At 42.8% G+C, this 21,744-nt stretch overlaps 2 protein-coding genes and 1 long non-coding RNA gene across 6 annotated transcripts; 1 reads left to right on the forward strand and 2 right to left on the reverse strand.

Moving 5' to 3' along the window:
- Positions 1-887: 887 nt before the first annotated feature.
- On the reverse strand, positions 888-14,507 carry LOC119482913 (thioredoxin reductase 1, cytoplasmic-like). Its single transcript, XM_037760812.1, has 14 exons — positions 14,356-14,507; positions 13,234-13,374; positions 12,199-12,271; positions 11,811-11,927; positions 10,974-11,116; positions 10,591-10,706; positions 10,255-10,480; positions 10,086-10,166; positions 9,876-9,952; positions 7,147-7,303; positions 6,873-6,980; positions 6,688-6,783; positions 4,267-4,401; positions 888-2,349 (listed from the first exon to the last, which is right to left on the reverse strand). Exons 2-14 carry the CDS (start codon positions 13,321-13,323, stop codon positions 2,284-2,286), a joined length of 1,485 nt encoding a protein of 494 aa, XP_037616740.1. The 5' UTR covers positions 13,324-13,374; positions 14,356-14,507; the 3' UTR covers positions 888-2,283.
- Positions 14,508-14,537: 30 nt separating this feature from the next.
- Positions 14,538-20,976, forward strand: nfyba (nuclear transcription factor Y, beta a). 4 transcript variants are annotated; one of them, XM_037760813.1, is made up of 8 exons: positions 14,538-14,676; positions 17,396-17,489; positions 17,588-17,718; positions 17,973-18,170; positions 18,567-18,641; positions 19,838-19,916; positions 20,048-20,127; positions 20,388-20,976. In XM_037760813.1, the coding sequence occupies exons 2-8, from the start codon at positions 17,396-17,398 to the stop codon at positions 20,418-20,420; spliced, it is 690 nt and encodes a 229-aa protein (XP_037616741.1). In that variant the 5' UTR covers positions 14,538-14,676; the 3' UTR covers positions 20,421-20,976. The 4 variants fall into 4 exon arrangements, with proteins under 4 accessions (XP_037616741.1, XP_037616743.1, XP_037616744.1 ...); XM_037760815.1 differs by having other exon boundaries at positions 18,570-18,641; XM_037760814.1 differs by lacking the exon at positions 14,538-14,676 and adding an exon at positions 14,810-14,950.
- LOC119482915 lies at positions 15,139-16,426 on the reverse strand. Its single transcript, XR_005205576.1, has 3 exons — positions 16,298-16,426; positions 15,532-15,533; positions 15,139-15,176 (listed from the first exon to the last, which is right to left on the reverse strand). It is a non-coding gene; the product is annotated as an uncharacterized LOC119482915 (long non-coding RNA).
- Positions 20,977-21,744: the final 768 nt, after the last annotated feature.

Here is a 21,744-nt window from a genome sequence, read left to right on the forward strand (position 1 = left end):
TCCCAATAGCTGGTAATGTATTTAATACATTTCCAGGAAAAGCATTTGAGCAATTGAAAAGCAAGTTGATTGATAAGCTTTATTTCCATGTCTGCTGATAAATAGAAAATAATTAGCAAATAACTTATTTAAAACAACTCCCTGAATCATGACATTAGCTACCAGGTTACATTTGCGTCGACAATAAGTCACACAATTATTTTAATTATTTATTTATTATTTATTATTTTAACAATTATATTATTATTTTAACATATCATTATTAAATAATGTTTATAATAAAGTAATTTACGATCAATTTTGAGGGAAATATTGGTGTAATTTGGCAGTAATTCTAAAGAAATTTCAAATAGGTAACTTGCTAATTATCACCTAATAACCATAAAATTTGCAGAGCTGTAAAATGAAGTGTTACCTTTTTTTTATTTTTAAGTTTTTTAAGGTAGAAACGATCTGGCACTGGTACAAAGACACAAAATGACACAAAACTACAAAAAGGGGCAAAACAACCACAGACAAAAAACAATTATAAAGACGCACAAAACAACAACAAAGAGACACAGAGCAACAAGAAAAAGAGGCTCCACTACTATAAAGTATCTGTGTGTCTTACTAACACAGTATGTAGGAGAGGTGGTGGGACCCATTGTCTCATAATCTGCCCTTGGTGGTACAAGTACTAGTTAGAGTAATACCAACTGTGACAACAGTAACAGCACAAGTAATATTAGTATATATAAGTATCTGTTGTGATAATAACAGCTGAGGTAATTGCACTAGGTTGCAGTAGTGGTACTTAGAAGAAGTTTCATTGGTGGAGCTCCACAGTAGAGGTAATAATAATATCAGTGGTACTACTAGCAGCAGAAGTTATGTTAGTAGTAGAATCAGTATTACTGTAATACGTTTATTCAACACACACGTCATAGTTCCAGGTTGATTTTCCAGTATTGCTTCATTTACTCCACGTATAGCTACAGTGCCATCTAGTGGTGGAACAGCACACACTGCACTGGGGGGGGGGTCAGGTGAGACCTCTGAACAGAGTCCAAGACAAGCAGGCAGTGATAGATAGACCTCAATGCAGCATCCTAACCTTGCTGTGAGACCTGCACAAAGTCACAGAAGCCGCTTCGCTTTGATCAAATTACGCTCTAATGGCATTTCCAGGCACGTGCCAAAAAGAGAGACTTCTTCGTGCACTTCTTTCTAATTAGGATATCTATCTTACTTACATAAGCAGGTCTGTCGGGGACAGAGACCAGAAGGTGGTCTGGAGGATAACCTCAGAACATCTAATTGCACCACTGTTTAGCAAGCAACAGCACAATGCGCGGCATTAACATGGGCCGGACGGGTCGCTCTGCACTCAACACACCGAGAGAATGAAAATGACGCCCTTGTACGGAGGCACGCCCAACCCTCACAGATGTACATTTCTTTTCATTCAAATGCAGAGCGCCGAGCTGAGGTTGGCGGGGGAAAAACTTCGAGGGTCAGCGGCGAGCTCTTAAAAAATATCTGCACTCCAAGTCCCTGCATTCATTAGTATGAGACGCTTCCATCAGCATGCATATTCAACAGCTGCTTTAAGACACTATGCTTGAATCAGAGAGAGAGGATATGAAAGCAAACAAAAGAGTGCATCAGGAACTCCGGCCTGACTCTCAATGAAGACACCATATGCATCAATTAAAGCGAGAGCATTCCAATAAAACACTATTAATTTGGGTAATTCCATAATCCCCGTCGAGTTGATTACATGAAATTAAGGCTGTAAAAACCCCCCGAGGTTCATGCCATAGCGATGAAAACACAGAGCGTAAGCCTGAGCTTTTACTCCATGTAAATGCATCCAATCCCAGAGTCTTATCACTCTCCTGCAGCCTTTAAAAACTCAGCTATATTAAAGCTTACAGAGGCTTTCAGAGGCAGGACCTCGGGGAGCATCTTATCTTTCCTTCAAGTCAAGAGAGAGCCGTAAAAATGCATCAGTAGATTTCTGTAGAAGTTCTGCTGGAAGCAAGCGGTTCATAAAAGAAACGCTAACAAACGTAAAAAAGCGTTGACAGAGAGACACATAAATAAAACAAGACGTGTGTCAGCAGCAGAGCATCGGTCCTCGCCCGCCTGGCTGTCAGGCTTCAGGTGAGGATGTCATCGGGATGGTCAGGTTGGCCATCCTACCGCCGTCACTCATCATCGGGGTGATCGCACGCACTTCCCCTGCTGTCTTCCACTGTTGCCATGGGCAACTGTGACTGACAGCAGGGGGAGCTAACCTCAGCAGTTTCCCCTCACCATCATGGCCTCAGACATACGCTGGGTTTGGGTCAATGAGCTGAGCACCTAGGGAGCCGAGAGAGACTGATATCAGTGGATGTCAACAGGCCAGGGGAAAGTTGAGGATGTGGGGAAAGATGCTTCTTACTTTGTCCTCTGCTACATATAAAGTATAAACTGATTATGTTATTTAGTAATTAAGGCTGTGCAAAGTTAAGAAAAAGTTCTCCTAAATCACTGGTACAACCATCTTCAGAACGAATCTGTACGAGTGGTTCTTCTATGAGGCCCATTGATCTGAAATCTAAGATGAAATCTCTGTCAATAAAAGGCTCATAATCACGATCAAAGGATCCCGCATCCCCTTGGATCAATCTACCTAATCAATCAGTCCATATCTCCAACCACCTTTCTTAGCTGACATCGGCTGGACCGGTCACCTCTATTCAACACTCCATTGAATGGCTTTATTAATTAAGTTTAGAAACTGTCAGCTTGTATTAACCCACTCATGTACTCCGGGGTCAGTCTCCACGAGGATGGACTGCGAGGTTTATTAAATACAGCCCATGAATAATTCAGACAGGCAGCATTCAGAGCAGGAAACTCATTTGAATGTGCTGCTCTGGCTTTGACCCCGGACACCAGAGCTGTTTCAAGGACTGCACATGGTAATATCTGAAAACTGACCTCAGCACAGTACTTCCCAACAGAGTGCGGTATCCATAGGTGTCCAAAGCAGCAGGTATACGTGCAACGGTTAACGTTATTTACACAAATTGTTGTATTTATTAGCGGTTATTATAAGCAACAAAGACTACAGTTAATTGTCATGTTTAATCTTTAAGTAAATGAATCTGGAGTTTCGTCCACATCCTCTAACGCAGCTATTCTCAACCACTGGGCCGAGGCCCCCTGTCGGGCCTCAGAGTACCACCTAGTGGTCCGCGGAGGTACTGACAAATGGTTAGATTAACCTCTTCAGAATCCAATGGCCGCTATTCTGTTTTTCAGAGCTTGTAGTGGGTGGGTTTTAAAGCTAGAGGAAGGATACTGGAATGATATGAAACTAAAAATCCTAAGGAATCCATCGGTCCCAATCATGCCACGCTAACTTTTCGGGAAGGATTCTAAAGAGTTACGCTAAATTTTGGCAAGGAAAAACTGGCATAGCCATTTTCAAAGGGGTCCCTTGACCTCTGACCTCAAGATATGTGAATGTAAATGGGTTCTATGGGTACCCACGAGTCTTCCCTTTACAGACATATATGTCTCGGATGCAGTGACACAAAATGGGGCGTTTTTTTTAAACGAAAAATGAAGTTGGAAACAAACCTGCACCAGTAAAAGCTCTAAAGTGTGTGGTGAGGAAATATGACCCTGAATAGTTTGGATTCATAACGGCAGGCAGTGATGGGTGAGGGTAAGCTGAATATTTATGTGGGTCATTACACCCGACGGTGGCATAACGCATATTTATAGCCCAGTTTGTAATTTATTTGGGAAGGTGGTCCTCGGAATTATTTTAACAATCAGACGTAGGCCTCAAGTTACAAAAGGTTACTGCTCTAACGCCGCCCAGCTAAACTCCTGTTTCCAGGATAATTGAAATGCTCGCTTGCGCTTCAGCTCATAAACTTTTAGTGTTCCAATCTGCGTACTTACGCAAATACACTTTAATGTAGTGCACCGTGTGCACTCTGTACTTACTTGAGTAGTGCATGAATTTCAACGAGGTAAGGTCGTCTCAAATCAGATACTCTGCGTGCACTTAATTATAATAATAATAATAATAATAATAAATTGGACTCATATAGCGCCTTTCAAGAAACCCAAGGACGCTTACCGGAAATGAAGATCGCAACATTTCTACGGGGAATCCTTCTAGTTGAGCCCTGGGTAGACAGACATATTGTGCCTTAACAGCCGTGGCATCACAGCTGTCTTTATGAAATAGTGTGGAGATAAAAAAGGGATGCTGACCTGGGCTGACCCGGGGTGGATGCCCACCGTGGCGTCCAGCTGTCGTTTGGTAAGACCACATTTCATCGCTGCAACGAAGCCTTGGAGGACATCTCCAGCGTTGGGACCCATGACGTGGACACCGACCACACGCTCCTGTTGAGATACAGCAGTGTTGAACTAAAGGTTTCATGTTAGACTTGAAGACATTCTCACTCCCAACTTGTCAAATACCGCCGCTTGGTACCCCACTTATGTTACTTTTGGACGGACCGGGGACAGCGTGTCAATATACGCTCGTTACATGCACAGTGTCCTTTCAAAATAAACTTCTGTTTTCACAGATAGTTATAGGTTTAGGCAACACAACCACTTAGTTAAGGATAGGAAATGGTCGTGGTTGACGTTAACTTCACTGACTAACGACTCACGGCACTGACGATACCGGCAAGTCACGGGACTAACGACTGACATGGCAAAATAAGTCAACGTTACTTTTAGTTTCACACGGGACACGAACACTGGTCTCCTGGTTGAAAGTCTTGAGTTTGTTTGTTCTGTCAGAAGGAAGTCCCAAGTCCTCAGTTCTCAAGTCTGAGCCTGGATCCAAGTCCCTAAGGTCCTGTCTGAGTCTAGTTCCCATGTCAGAACAGACATGCCTTAATCGAGTCCCAGTCCTCCATGTGCAAGTCCTAGTCCCCAATCACCACGGGGTCATTTCTGGGGAGCTCTCAGGCACCAGGGTCATGTCCACGGTGACTTCCAGGTCCTCTGCGTGAGTCAGAATCACTGTTGTCATGTCAGAGGGAAGTCCCGAGTCCGCCCTCAGTACCCAAGTTGTAATCTGTTCTAGTCCAAGTCACCAGACTGACCTCAGGTAATCCACTCACACATTTAAAACCATAAAAACAGATTAATAAATATTAAAAGTTAGTTTAGTGGTTCTGATGGGCCTCGGTGTATTCCAATCTGCAGACGGGGAATAGAGTGATAATGAGCAGAGATATGAACAGCGTCACCAGCAGCTTGGCAGAGCCGCGGTCTGAAATGCAGTTACTGTATGTTCGAGTGCTGCCAAGTCAATTGCGGAGCTAAAAATATAACAAAGAGGTGGGTGGACTAATGCGGTGTGAACTGTTGCACAATTGGAGGCATTATGACTAAATATCTCCAGAGGAAAAAGCCAAACAAAAGTCTCAATACTTGATAGCTGAGGTGCTGAGTATCACACTTATGAAAGTGTGGGGGGAACTTCAATTAGTTTGGACATAACTCTTACTACACGGTCGCCTCATTAGATGTTTAATGTTGGATATGATGAGAGAGTGATACCTAATCACATGCAGTACTAGTGTACTTTCTAGTGTACATTGACATTTTCCCCAATTATTCTCCTCCTATCAGCCCAGCACATAGTTTAAAAACTGAATGAAACGCTTGCTGAAGCACCGGTGATGTTTGTAGGTTCGGACGTCATCAGTCACGCGGTATTCCTCATTTGACACAAGCTCCGACACCATGTGTTGTAACAGGAGAGAATCTAGCTCCGGAGCTTCGATATTGAACGCCCATCTCTACAAAACATTAAAGCAACTACAAGGAACTTTTCATTTTGTGTTGGTTTTGGCGGCCCCTGTGGACAAAAACAGTAGCAGTAGTGTTTTCCCGGAACGAAGACCGCATTTCACAGCTGAAATATAGAGTGATATTGTGCTTTTAGCTGACGTGTGTCGCCTCACTGTTTTGAGCGATGCTCGTTCATGTATATTTAGATCGAGCACAAGCGCGAGCCCGACGCTGACTTTCGTTGATTTCACGGCCACAGGTGTCGCTGTTAAGAAGCATTTCTGAAAGTTACAAATAGTCCCTTTAAAAGTCACAAGAATACAGGAAACAAAGTTTATGAAACTACATTTTTGGTTTTGAAATCCTCCCTATTTTTGAGGTCTCGAGGTTGGCGAGTATGCTCGCAAATGTATTTCATAAATAAAATAGACATATTACATAACAGTCTAGGAGGAAGAGGGCCAATTCAGGATCAGTTTGGAATCCTTTCAAATCCCACAATACTCTCCATCTGTTGAATGATGAGCAACCAGGGGACTATCACTGTCCCTTTTAGCTTTCCTTCTGTATCCTGCATCCTGCCCCAGTATCAGCCACAGAGGTGAAAGAAGCACTCAGATAATTTACGTTAAAGTAGTAATACCACAAATACAAGTAAATACAAGTAAAAGTCCTGCATTCAAAATCTTTCTAAAGTGAAAGTACAAAAGTATCGGCATCGTCAGTTAGTGTGGAAAAAACAGAGATTGTAAGTAAATGCAACGGAACAACGGGAGGGAGAATGTAACATCTAGTAGCTGAATATCATCAACAGCACTTTTAATATTAATATATTGATTAGTGCAGCTTTAAAAGAAAAGAAAAGAAAAGTCTTACCTGGTCGGGGATGTGGCAGATGACTTTCACATAGCAGGAGTTTTTACTCCTGGCAGGAAGTGTCCACTCCAGAGGCCAGTAGTAGCTGTGATACACCTGGGAAAAGGGCATTTTTGATTTTTAGATCATCACTACAAGATGAGAACTTTGTTTGAATGATTTTATATGTTTGTGAATAAGTGTACCTCTACACTGTTTTCTCCAAATGTTAGATTGGCTTTCTCCTCAGACAGACCACAGGCAGAGTATTCCACTGGAGTCAGCACAACAGCTGGCACATTGGTGTAATCACACTGTCAATGACAAACGATATTAGCTCAAATCAATTCTATATTTATTATCTCATATGCGACGTTTGGCTCATGCACAAGCTTTAAAGCATACAATAAAAACACAACACAGACATGATCATTCAATTTGTCTGATCAATATTAGTATAACTAATTCCAAACTGTGTACCAAGATGCTGTCTCCTCTGTAGAGGCGGCGGGCCAGCAGTGTCCCAGCATGCACTGAGAGGCCTGTGGTGGAGGGGCGTCCATGCTGCACTGATCCGACGGCGTAAATGTGATCTACACTGGTCTGATCGCTCTCGTTCACCAGGATCCTGCCAGTGCTGCACACGGAAAAACACACACACACGCAAAACCTTAAAGAACGGGTTTTTATATCATTCTGTAGCTTCCCAGTGGTGTTCCTTAACCTGACGTAGGTTTATCATGATGACACTGCTACATGTACAGTATATATACATCTTTATAGTCAGTGTATTATCTACAGTAACTTAGATGGCGGTCGGCATGCTTCCAGCTTGGAGAAGCAGACAGGAGTACCGGCACAGAAACTCAGCAACGTACTGCTGTGGACGCCACGTTAGTTCAGATCCGAAAGTCGGTAGACCAGCAACTCCCGTCTTCTGAGAGGTAAAATGACTGATTTTGTGAATGGAGTCTGGTCTGGTAGCTTTGAAGATATAAGTGGTATTACTGCTTCAGTCCCCCGTCAGAAAGGGCTGCCTGAAAATATTCTAAATAAACGTTTTTTTTAGGTGGCTAAAATCATTGTTCTGCTGCTTTACCTCGCCGTCAGACAGTCCTTTACCTCGCCATCAGACAGTCCTTTACCTCACCATCAGACAGCCCTTTACCTCACCATCAGACAGTCCTTTACCTCACCGTCAGACAGTCCTTTACCTCACCATCAGACAGCCCTTTACCTCGCCGTCAGACAGTCCTTTACCTCACCATCAGACAGCCCTTTACCTCACCATCAGACAGCCCTTTACCTCGCCATCAGACAGCCCTTTACCTCACCGTCAGACAGCCCTTTACCTCACCGTCAGACAGCCCTTTACCTCGCCGTCAGACAGCCCTTTACCTCACCGTCAGACAGCCCTTTACCTCACCGTCAGACAGCCCTTTACCTCGCCGTCAGACAGCCCTTTACCTCACCATCAGACAGCCCTTTACCTCACCATTAGACAGCCCTTTACCTCACCATCAGACAGTCCTTTACCTCGCCGTCAGACAGTCCTTTACCTCACCATCACACAGCCCTTTACCTCACCATCAGACAGCCCTTTACCTCACCATCAGACAGCCCTTTACCTCACCATCAGACAGCCCTTTACCTCACCATCAGACAGCCCTTTACCTCACCATCAGACAGCCCTTTACCTCACCGTCAGACAGCCCTTTACCTCGCCGTCAGACAGTCCTTTACCTCACCATCAGACAGCCCTTTACCTCACCATCAGACAGCCCTTTACCTCACCGTCAGACAGCCCTTTACCTCACCGTCAGACAGCCCTTTACCTCGCCGTCAGACAGTCCTTTACCTCACCATCAGACAGCCCTTTACCTCACCATTAGACAGCCCTTTACCTCACCATCAGACAGTCCTTTACCTCGCCGTCAGACAGTCCTTTACCTCACCATCAGACAGCCCTTTACCTCACCATCAGACAGCCCTTTACCTCACCATCAGACAGCCCTTTACCTCACCATCAGACAGTCCTTTACCTCGCCGTCAGACAGCCCTTTACCTCACCATCAGACAGTCCTTTACCTCACCATCAGACAGCCCTTTACCTCACCATCAGACAGCCCTTTACCTCACCATCAGACAGTCCTTTACCTCGCCATCAGACAGTCCTTTACCTCACCATCAGACAGCCCTTTACCTCACCATCAGACAGCCCTTTACCTCACCATCAGACAGCCCTTTACCTCACCATCAGACAGCCCTTTACCTCACCATCAGACAGCCCTTTACCTCACCGTCAGACAGCCCTTTACCTCGCCGTCAGACAGTCCTTTACCTCACCATCAGACAGCCCTTTACCTCACCATCAGACAGCCCTTTACCTCACCGTCAGACAGCCCTTTACCTCACCATCAGACAGCCCTTTACCTCACCATCAGACAGTCCTTTACCTCGCCGTCAGACAGTCCTTTACCTCACCATCAGACAGCCCTTTACCTCACCATCAGACAGTCCTTTACCTCACCATCAGACAGCCCTTTACCTCACCATCAGACAGCCCTTTACCTCACCATCAGACAGTCCTTTACCTCGCCGTCAGACAGCCCTTTACCTCACCATCAGACAGTCCTTTACCTCGCCGTCAGACAGCCCTTTACCTCACCATCAGACAGTCCTTTACCTCGCCGTCAGACAGCCCTTTACCTCGCCGTCAGACAGCCCTTTACCTCGCCGTCAGACAGCCCTTTACCTCGCCGTCAGACAGCCCTTTACTTTACCATCAGACAGCCCTTTACCTCGCCATCAGACAGCCCTTTACCTCGCCGTCAGACAGCCCTTTACTTTACCATCAGACAGCCCTTTCCGAGGGGGAACTGAAGCCGTTATATCGCTCTCTTCAAAGCCACCAGACTACATTCACAAAAACATTGAGTCATTTTACCTCACAGAGTATACGTACAAACCCCCATCAAAAAATCTGATCCAACCCTTTCAGGTACCTCCAAACTTAGCACCGCTAACGTTGACTCAGTTAGTGCTTATAGATCAGCTTACTGTGGAAACCTACGTCACTGCTGTTTTGCTAACGGCTGAGTGGCCGTTTCCATTCGAAAAACCCGGAAAAGAACCCGGACCCGACCTTTAAACAAAACCTGCCGCAAAACACACTGAGGTCAACGTGAATGTGGACAGATTTAACTCACTCCTGTCTGCACTGCACCCCGACACACTCCAGGCCGATGTCGCTGGTGGAGGCTTTCCTCCCAACGGCGAGCAGCACCTGCACACACAGAGACACAAATGCATGGTCATCAACCTAAAAACAAGGCTGCTTTCTGCTGTTCTTTGAAACATTGACAGGAAAACTACTGGAGAGAACCAAAAACAAGATGAATTGGACGTGGGTAACGTACCGTATCAAAGTCTTCCTGTTTAGTTTGGCCTTCCTGGGAGATGATGGTCACCCGAAGTCTCCCTCTAGAAACCTGCTCCACCTAACACACACACAAGCAACACTACGTTAAAAAGGGACATTTCCAGCCTCCTAATGTCAGTGATCTCTGTCTTTATCCTCCTCAGTACCTTGCTGAGTGAGGAGTGATAGAGGAAGTCCACTCCGCTGACGATCATGTGGTTTTCTATCTTCTGTGCCATCTTCTGATCAAACCCAGGGAGCAGGTCGGGTTGCAGCATGACGACGACCGGCAGCCCGAGGCCACGCAGGTAGCCGGCGAACTCCAACCCCTCTGCGGACCCGCCGACCACCAGGGTCCGACCTGGGGGGTGAGGCAGGGAGAGGAGGTCCTCACTGGGAGGTGAAGAGAGGGAACGTCAGAGCTTCTGCGATGCGGTCGATGTATAATTAGACAGTTGTTTTAAGTGAGGCACATGTGGAGTGTACTGTGGGAGCTGGTTGACCTGGTCAGGCAGAACTCTCTGTCCCCAGGTATGCCCAGATACTGAGGTGTGTCTCCTGTAGCGATGACCAGGGTCTCTGCTGTCAGACACCTCTTCCTCCCATCCACATCCGTCACCTGATTCAACAGAAACAAGAAAAGAACAGCTTATATTAGTTGTCTCAGATGGTAAGGGCCTAGTGTGGGGCAAAAAACATGCAGGTTTTTTTAATGCAGCACAAATGTGTTATTTTCTCCTATTCTAAAATGGTGTATTTTTAATATTTCTGCACACTGGGGTCCCTAAACAGTCTTGGACTTACATAAATCCCAAGTGGTAAAAAAAAAGAAGGTTAAATTTAGCACTAATAATTCCATCACAGACCTGGAATATAAAGTTTGTACCTCCACTGTGTGAGGCCCGACTAACTCTCCCCGAGCGTTGAGGTAGAAGACTCCGCAGCTCTTCAGCTCCCTCCTCAACTCCAGACTACGAGTCTTCACCTGCTCCTGCACGGCCTCCACCAGCTCAGTCCAGCCATGAGACGCTGAAATGAAGCAAACATGGTTACAGATGATTCATATAACATATAAATATAATGTATATTAGGGCTGTCAAACGCCACTAATTTCTTTCACACATTAAGGCAACTTGTGATTTTTAGGTTGTAGCAGGCTCAGGTCTTAAAGCTAGAGTGAAGATACTGGTATCATATGAAACTATTAAACCTGATGAATCCATCGGTACCAACCAGGTCATACTAACTTGTCGCGAATGAGGTTAAATAACGCTCCAAACTTACACAAATTTTTGATTTTGGTGAGGAAAAACTGGCATGGCCATTTTCAAAGGGCTCCCTTGACCTCTGACCTCCAGATTATGTGAATGTAAATGTGTTCTATGGGTACCCACGAGTCTCACTCTACATACATTGCATAAAGCAGCATATTTGTCCACTCCCATGTTGATAAGAGGATTAAATACTTGACAAATCTCCCTTTAAGGTACATTTTGAACAGATAAAAATCGTGTGATTAATTTGTGATTAATCGCAATTAAATATTTGAATCGATTGAGGCCCTAATATGTATATACTAGATTTGATTTTGTCACGTTTATTACTCTTACATTGCTGCATTGTTTCAAGTTTTCACTTGAAATGTTTATCTCAGCTTTGAATTGTCAATAGTATATCAAAATAGTCACAGTATTAATTTCAATAATCTCTTCTTTTAAATTACCATGCTCTTTCAGCCTCCAGCCGTATTTCTGAGAGTCTTGAATAGCTTGTCCGAGCAGAGATGCCTGTTGGAGAAACTTCCTGATGCTGTCCATGTTGAGACTGGAACCTCCAAGTTCTGGAGGAAATGAGAAGTCAAGAAAGAAGTGGAGAAGGAAAAGAAAGCAGAGAAGAAGAGAGAAAACAAGAAAGGAAAGCAGAAGACAAAAGGAAAGACAAAATGAGAAGTGAGAAGAAAAGAGACTTTCTGACTAAAGAAATACTATTTCAAGCAAAAACACAACTCAGTAGAAACACAGTGAAACACAGTGAAACAGAACTCGAGAAGAGAAGAGAAGAGAAAGGATCCATAATCACGACTCTTCAGTCTGTGAGGATTAAACACTCACCCCTCTCTTTGCCTCTTGGAGAGGGAGCCACGAGGTCAAGGATCAGCACCTTTCTCCTCAACTCCGCCGCTTCCTAACGGAGCGAGAGGACGGAATAAAAACGGAATAAATGAGAGCGACGGAGTCAGACAGCAACAGAGAGAGAGAGGGAAATTAAATATTGAAACGGGTTAAGCGTTTGTCCTTCTCAACAATCCCAGCTTCCCATCATCTCATTTCCACTTTCCTCTAGAGCTGCTCACAGATCATTCCATTACCATAAAGCTCATTAATATGATAATTATCTGAGCTGTGCTTTGGCAAACGTGTGCGTTCGTTGACCAGATTAACCGTAATTATGAGGTTCAGTTGGTGGAGTGTCCTCTGACCACTGGTAGCGAAGCTGGATGCATGCAGAGGAACTTAAAACTACAGAGAGTATGCTACTGCAGCTGAAAAATTACATTATGAGAGCCGTGAGAGTCAACCAAAACCTTGAAGATGTGGGTGACCTCCGGGTCTGAGAAGTGAAGCCAATGCTGAAGTGCTTTAAACTGTCATTCTTTCTAACAGCCAGCAGGGGGCGACTCCTCTAATTGGTAAAAGAAGTCTGTTTGTACAGAAGTCTATGTTATGGGTCTATGGGTCTGTGGGTCTTGTTTTGTCTGACTAGTTGTCGAAAAACCAAAAGATGTTTAATTTACTTCCAGCAAAGCAGCAAAACGTTATATTTGAGAAGCTGGAATAATGACAAGAATGATATCAGAATAGTTGTTGCTAAACAGGGTTACTGTCGTTTTGAGACACGTACTGTATAATGTCTGTCAGTGTTGCTTTGGGTCTGTTCAAGATCTGATTGATCAAAATGATGCAGTGGGAGCAAAGAACAGTGTACAGATTCTACTTTTGCTTTTCCTCTAATACTGTATATATATGCAGTGTATAAGAGAGTGTACATGAATATGTATGAGAATGCATGGATTTATACTTTCTTTAAGCCCTGCTTTCTGTCATTATTCCTACTGTAAATACTCTGTGACTGACTGCAGAGCTTACCTTTGCCACGGCCAGGCCTCCTGACCCTCCTCCAATAACCAGCAGGTCGTAGTCGTAAGGCCCCAGCGACGGCTCGTTTGGCGGGTCCATGTTTTACTGCTACGACTCTGGACACTGAGAGCTATACCTCTGGTGTTAGTCCTAGAAGCACAGACACACAAAAACAAAGCCACAACCACCGTCAGTGAGGATGGACTTTGGCCCCTGAGCTCCCTCTGACTGCAGGCCAGATTTGGATTGAACTGGATGATGTCCAGTTTCTTTTTCTTTTAAATTTTTCCTTTTCTTTTTCCTATTATTTTTTTCTTCTTTTTTTTTCTTTTCCTTTCTCTTTTCTTTTTTCTTTTTCTTTTTCCTATTCTTTTTTCTTTTTCTTTTTCCAACATTTTTCAAACTTTTTTTTCAGACATTTTTTCCAGACTTTTTTTTTTTGGGACATTTTTCAGACTTTTTTTTCCCAACATTTTTCAGACTTTTTTTTTTTTTTTACCTTTTTCAGACATTATTTAGACTTTATTTTCCAGCATTTTTCAAACTTTATTTTTCAGAATTTTTTTCAGATATTTTTCAAACATTGGTCAGGCTTTTTTTCCAGACATTTTTTCGAGACGTTTTTCAGACTTTTCTTGGGACATTTTTCAGACATTTTTCAGACTTTTTTTCCAACATTTTTCAAAAAAAATTTTTTTTAACTTTTTTCAGACATTGTTTAGACTTTATTTTCCAGCATTTTTCAAACTATTTTTTTCAGACATTTTTCAAACTTTATTTTTCAGACTTTTTTTTCAGACATTTTTTAGACTTTTTTTTTAGACTTTTTTTTCTCCTACATTTTTCAAACTTTATTTTTCAGACATTATTTTCAGACTTTTTTCAGACTTTTTTTTTTACGGACATTTTTTCAGACTTTTTTTTCCCAACATTTTTCAAACTTTTTTTTCCAGACTTTTTCAGACTTTTGTCAGGCTTTTTTTCAGACATTTTTCCAACATTTTTCAGACTTTTTTTTTTTCCAACATTTTTCAAACTTTTTTCCTGTTATTTTTTCTTTTTAATTTTAATTTTAATTTTTCCTTTTCTTTTTCCTATCATTTTTAATTTTTCTTTTTCTTTTTCTTTTTACCTCAGACCGGTGCTCTTCCTGGAGGTCCCGCCCTCTAGTGTCCTCTAGTGGCTGGTGGTGGTAGTGAAGCTTGTGTCCTCGCTGGGACTGGCTCTTTCTGGTCCTCTCTTGTCCTCTAGTGTCCTCTAGCGGCTTGTCCCGGTAGTGAATCGTGTGTCCTCGCTGGGACTGGTCCTCTAGTGTCCTCTAGCGGCTTGTCCCGGTAGTGAATCGTGTGTCCTCGCTGGGACTGGCTCCTTCTGGTCGTCTCGCAGCCATTTTCTGTCCAACCAAACAGCTCGTGTCTTCTGGAGGACCAACCAGCTCTTCATCAGCTTCAGGTCTGTCTCTGTGTCTTCTGGCTGCGGCCAATGATTGTTAACCGGTTCCTCGTTAAGCTCTGAGTGGAGGGTCCGCCGGGCTGCTGGTTGAGAGGACAGAGAGAGACAGAGACTCTGATCAGCAGGACGGAGACGCTTTATCATGTGAACATGTCGGTTAGAGGAGAGGCCTCCAGTCTCTCTGAGGACACAAAGAGAGGACAGAGACAGCAGGCCGGGCTCTGCTGGATGTTAGGCTGGATATGTCCTGAAGGTTCATGATGTACCTGAGCAGGTTAGCAGGTTAGCAGGTTAGCAGGTTAGCAGGTTGAACCTCCAGACAGACAGACTCCACTCAGTAACGCTAGTTAGCTGTATTAAAGCTAGCAGGCTAGCTAGCATAGTTAGCATGCGAAAGCTAAACAGATGAATGTATTAGTGTTGCAGCTAACGAGCTAACTAGCTACGATGCTAACTAGCTACGATGCTAACTAGCTACGATGCTAACTACACCATCACAACTAGCTAGCTTTAATACAGCTAGCTCCTTTAATGAGTTCACATCAATTAACGGCAGATAAACATCTAGCACAGCAGCAGACAGAGCCTAGTGCAATGTGAGGTGTGTGTATATATACCTACATATCTATATATACATGTATATATGTATGTATATACATGTAGGTATACATATCTACATATATGTATGTAGATATGTGTATGTATATATAAATGCATATATTCAATTCATTCAATTTATTTTTGTAATTTATTTGTAATATACAATTTATAATATACAATATGCACATGCAATACAACATGCAATATATATATGTATGTATATATGTATAGATGTATATATACATACATATATACATCTATATGTATATATATACTTACATATGTATATATATATACATACATATATACACATACATATACATACATACATATACATTTATATACATATACATACATACATATACATTTATATACATATACATACATATATATGTATGTATATATACGTATGTATATATATATATACATATGTGTATATATATATACATACATATATATATATGTGTATATATACATATATGTATATGTATACATATACATGTATACATATACATACATATGTATGTATATATATATACATATACATATATATATATATACATACATACACAGACATACATATATATGTGTATGTGTCTGTATATATTGCATGTTGTATTGCATGTGCATATTGTATATTATAAATTTTATATTACAAATAATAATTTGCGCGTATAAGAAAAGATAACAACTAGTCAATATGATTGAGATAAATATTTAAGTAATGAATTAGTATTGTGATTAAGTTATATTATAAGTAATGAATTCTGGATTGATAACATTTTTTTATTTTAATAAGGATAATTATATCAGTAATTAATTTATATTTCTGTGTGACAGAGATTAAAGGTAATAATTATAGTTAGAATAATTATAAATAATAATAATTAAGTTAGACAAATTTAGGTAAATTTAATTAGAGTATATGTATGGCTCAATAAGGAAGCTGGTTAATTATTAATGAATGATTTATTGAGATTAAATAAGTTTATACTTCTTCTTTTATGATTTTTTCAAATACATCTCCTCTGAATGATTCCCCCGAGCCAGTAAACACATTTCATCATTCACAACTGTGCGTAATATGACGGGGGGGAGGAGGCATATTTTGGCATCATTCGTTGACAACCTCTGAAAATACCTCCGAGGCTACACAACCAGTCTGTGTCTTTATAATGTATAATATCAACGCTGAATGGAAACATCTGGCACAACACCACAGCTGCTTTTTCGCCAAGTCAGTGAGCTAATGGAGCAGGAGGTCAGCTGCTGTAGCTAGTTCCTTCTGTTAACACACAGAAGACAAAGCAAACACACATTTCATGCTCATCACTTTGGTCAAACTAACACACATACAATGCAAGTCTTTTTTTCTGTGGATATGAAACTGTGGAATCAATTCTGCATGAAAGGCCAATATACACTCACCAGCCACTTTATTAGGTACACCTTGCTAGTACCGGGTGGTCTTCATCTGCTTCAAGGTTGGACGTGTTGTGCGTTCAGAGATGGTATTCTGCATACCCTGGTTGTAACGAGTGGTTATTTGAGTTACTGTTGCCTTTCTATCATCTCCAACCACTCTGCCCATTCTCCTCTGACCTCTGACATCAACAAGGCATTTCCATCCACACAACTGCCGCTCACTGGATATGTTCTCTTGTCCAGACCATTCTCTGTAAACCCTAGAGATGGTTGTGCGTGAAAATCCCAGTAGATCAGCAGTTTAATACTCAGACCAGCCCGTCTGTGGGGCAATATCCCAACGGAAATATTCTAGGGTTAAGGAGGAAGCCAAGGAGTAAAAAGTAGAAGTGTTGGTACTGCGTACCGTTGAGTAGCGGCCCACTTCGAGGAGCACTGGTCAACACATATCATTGGTGCAGGTTTAATTTGGATATTGTTGCTAAGTGATCCAGGTGCACGGGACACAAAGACATACCCAGCCCACGAAAGCAGTCCAACGGGGACGCCAAAGCATCTCTTACTTTATTATAGGCAACAACTTTGCTTATAATGATCGAGGGCAGCCTGTCAGGATGCTTGATACATTTAGGTTTCTGCAGTTACATCACTGTAGCTCCAGATGTTGAAATGAGACGGTGGGTTTGTGTTGCAGATGGACGGAGACAACTCGACCACTGACGCCTCCCAGCTGGGCATTGCCGGGGAGTACATGGCGTCCAGTCACTACGTTCTCCAGTCTCAAGATGGTGAGGAGCAGCTAAAGGAAACAACCATCACATGACCGTGTGTTTTATAGCTCCGGTCACGAACAGCTGATTCTATCTGTGCATTTGTTGTTCTGTAGACGACGGAGAGGAGAATCTCGGTGACCATGACGACGGCGGCATCAAAGAGAACTTCAGGGAGCAGGACATCTATCTTCCCATCGCCAACGTGGCCCGCATCATGAAGAATGCTGTTCCTCAGACTGGAAAGGTCAGTGGGAGAGAGGAGGGAAGGAGCAGGAGCAGTCACAGTTTCATTAGGAATATATTCTGTTTGCATTCCATTGAGTGTGACGGGGTAATTATTGCATCACAGCTAGACTGATAAACTGTTTTTAAAGACCAAGATGGGACTGTAATAAACCCATCCAGTCGTGTTTGTTCAGCTAAAACGGAAGCCCCTTGTTCATATTTTCAGTTCTCCTGCGATTTTTGGTGTAACATTTTTTTCCCGTTTCTCCACAGATCGCGAAAGACGCCAAGGAGTGTGTGCAGGAGTGTGTGAGCGAGTTCATCAGCTTCATCACGTCGGAGGCGAGCGAGCGCTGCCACCAGGAGAAGAGGAAGACCATCAACGGCGAGGACATCCTGTTCGCCATGTCCACGCTGGGCTTCGACATGTACGTGGAGCCGCTGAAGCTTTACCTGCAAAAGTTCAGAGAGGTGAGAGTCGCCACTTACACATGCAACAGTATAACACCACCTCACTTAAAGAGGACACGTCATGCTCATTTCCAGGTTCATACTGTTATTTTTGGTGTTCAAAAAACACCAAGTTTTTAGCGCCTGTCTCTTTAAGCCCCCCTTTAAAATTAAACAATATTTCATTGAAGCTGTTTTATTGAATTATTGAACTTCAAACTCTGATCTTCTGTCACGTTGTGGTGATTACGGTTGGACAGCTCAGGTTATCTGTTGGCAAAGACACTCTTTGATCAGAGCAGGTTTAGATGTAGCGTTGCCAGATTTACTCCAAAAGCTGTATGATCACATAATACAGTAGAAACTAACTAACTAACTAACTAACTAACATTTTCTTCTGCCCATTGTGATTAAAAGCAGCCCAGCTGGCAACAGACAGAGCATGAGACAGCTGGGCTGCCAGATGTGTGGGGAACTTCAACCAGAACCTGGGTAGAGTCACAACTTGTGTTGAACTTTGTAAAATGCTTAAATACAATCAATTTGATCACCTTAAATCAGATTATGGCATTACTCAGGTAAAATAGTTAGAAACAGTGTTTAATACTCGGGGTGGGAACATAATCGACTCACCTATGTATCGTGATTTTGTTTTATACGATTTTGAAATAGAATTTTTTGAATGACTTCATTTGAGTCTATGCGGAGGTAGAAGGAAGTTTCCTCTTTTAGGAGGGTCCTAAAAGAGTCCACGTGGATACGACCTGCACCCTCACATGTTAAATCCAGCGTGGTAAACACTACACATCCAGTAAAGGATGGAAACACTTTGGGTTTCACACATTGACAGGAAAAGCAGAGCTAGACAGAGCAGAGCTAAAGCTGCATGCTAACTCTGTCACGGACAGGAAGCGTTATCGTATCGCGGTAACGTGGCGGTCGAGCCGGCCGTCGCACTCATATCCGTGGTCAAATGGGCCGACGCTACGACTGTAGAGCACCCAGATACTGACATTAATGTTAAATGCATTCAAACAGCCGCGATGCAGCTGACCATGGATGGATAACTACATGGATGTGACTATGTCCGCTTTTCAAAATAAGGTGTTAACAAAGGGAACTGTAGATACAAAATCCATCTATGGAAATAAGATTGATCGGATTATATTCACCAAAAGTATAAAACATTACATGTCAGTTATAAATTAAAAAGAATATACCACTAATCTGTGATATAAATATCTTTATTCTTTGATTTTTGGGTTGCTGGATAATAAATAATTCCTGACAATGACTGATATATTTGACTTCAGGACATCTCTGACTACATACATGCTGAAAATCAAACATTCTTACTGGATTCATTTAGATATTTTCCAAAGTAAAAGTCCCTAGAAGTGTATGATTGAACTTTTTCCCATGGTCTATTGTTCGCAGTATTTAAAAATCGTAATACATATCCAATCGGCACCCGAGTATCATGATAGTATTGAATTAGGAGGTAGGTGTATGTTTTTATTAAAGCCCGACCAATTGCAGTTTTTTTCCCTCTTAATCTTCTAATTCCAAGGTTCCTGCTAAAGGCCTGAAAATGGAACCAGCTCATTCATTCTTGTTTAGTTCCAGATGTTGCTGTGCTCACATGTGTAATGTCGTCTGCTTCTCTGGTGTGTGTTTTTCTTTTCCAGGCCATGAAAGGGGAGAAGGGGATTCCCGGAGTGGCGGTGGGAGAAGGGCTGGGAGATGAGCTCACAGACGACAGCTTCAGTAAGTAGAAATGGCTCAAATCGTCCTGTTTGCTTTTAAGTCAACCTCTTTTTGACATGCTTTCTTTCTATGAGTGCTCTTTACGTTTGAAGTTCGGACTCATTAAAATCCACATTTCTGCCCCTCATCAGCAAATCCACTACCAGCCGGGATCATCACAGCAGACGGTCAGCAGCAGAACGTCATGGTGTACACCACCTCATATCAACAGGTAAAACAGACTTCACCGGTTGCAGGTGCTGTTTGCATCACTGCTTTCAAAGTTCCTACAGACGGGTTTCTGTGCAACGTCATCACAGAGATGTGCACGCAGCTAGAGGGCAGCAGGCACGGCATGGTCTAGCAGGGCCAAGCTGCAAAGCTGAGATGACGAGGAGTTGTTGTGCCGTAAACTGCACCAATACTAGAAGCCCGTCTGTACCGACCTGGATGAGATGATAAACGAGTCTAACCTTAACGTCTGTGTTGCAGATCCCCACCGTACAACAGATCCAGTTTTCATGACGAGGCCTTACCCCCGAGCCTGAACACAGCGGCTCCTTACCAGGCCCACGCTCGCCGGATGACCTCTGATCCGCCACAGGGTAAAGGTCATCAGACAGACAGGGAGAGGGAGAGGGGTGGGGGGGGGAGGGCGTCTGCAGAAACCCTCATGTACAGAGAAATCACTACCTGTTCAGTAGAAAGTGTAGTTCCTAGTTGTGAGGTACCAAATGTTTTGGAGTGCATCCAGACCAGCTGGGAAAAAGGAGGCTTTATTTTAAAGGCTAGTCTTATTACATGATTTAGTGGTCGACTTGTTTCTGTGTGTGTGTGTTAATGTGTTTGCTTTTATGCATTTCTTTCTTTTAGGGCGGGTGGGAGGGAGGGTGAGGGGGGAGGAATGGGAAGTGTTGTATTAGATGTTTATTTTTGAACTCCTTCTCTGTTTGAACGGAGAGAAGGCTCGTTGTTACTGTCACATCAGATCATGCAGCTCTTTTGTAAGTTAACACAAATTACCATGTGCTTTAATGTTATGTCAATCCTTTGAATAAAAATTCAAAAGTGATGTTTAAAATGTTCCTTTTTTTTTTTTTATTCATCACACAAAACAACCCCAGTTTGCATCATGTAGAGATGCACAATTAATCAAATATTAATCACGATTTTTGGCTTCCCACAATGAAATGAACATGATCGACTGCGACGTTTAAAATGTTTAAAATGCTCCGCTCAGAGAAAACTGCTGCATTAATCAAGCGGTTCCTGAACTAACAGCTAGAGATGCTCCGTCAGTCAGCAGCATATCTCTGTAACATTCCCCTCCCTTTCAAAATACAAAGCTGCGTACCTTCATCCACTGCAGCTGCACAGGGGGGAGGGAGGAGAGGGGCGGCACCTGAGAGACGGAGAAGAGGGCACAAAAACACAATATGCATGCAACACAGCACGCCACGGAACAATCTGATATATCCCATTGATTTTCTGCCGGTTTGACACACAGGTGCAGCCACACACACACATCATGTCGTCGTAGTGGAAGTTTTTCAGCGTAGGTGAAGAAGACATAAAGCTGCAAGTTGTATCAACTGCAAGTCCAAAATAAGCCGCGGAGGAACGACACTAAAAACATTTGGAACATCTAACTTAAAGCTTCAGTAGGCAGAATGTTTTTGGCATCGTTGGGAAACAATCCCATAATAACCTTTCAGCATATTGTAATTCAAGTATTCTGAGAGACTTCTGCTCCTCCTCATGGATCCTTCCGGGAGACTTTGAGAGAGAGCGTTCCTATTGGCTGAGGCTCGCTGCCTTGTTATAACCCAGCTGCACACAGACCACAGAC

The sequence above is a fragment of the Sebastes umbrosus genome, chromosome 23 (assembly GCF_015220745.1).
Source record: "Sebastes umbrosus isolate fSebUmb1 chromosome 23, fSebUmb1.pri, whole genome shotgun sequence".
Taxonomy (NCBI): domain Eukaryota; kingdom Metazoa; phylum Chordata; class Actinopteri; order Perciformes; family Sebastidae; genus Sebastes; species Sebastes umbrosus.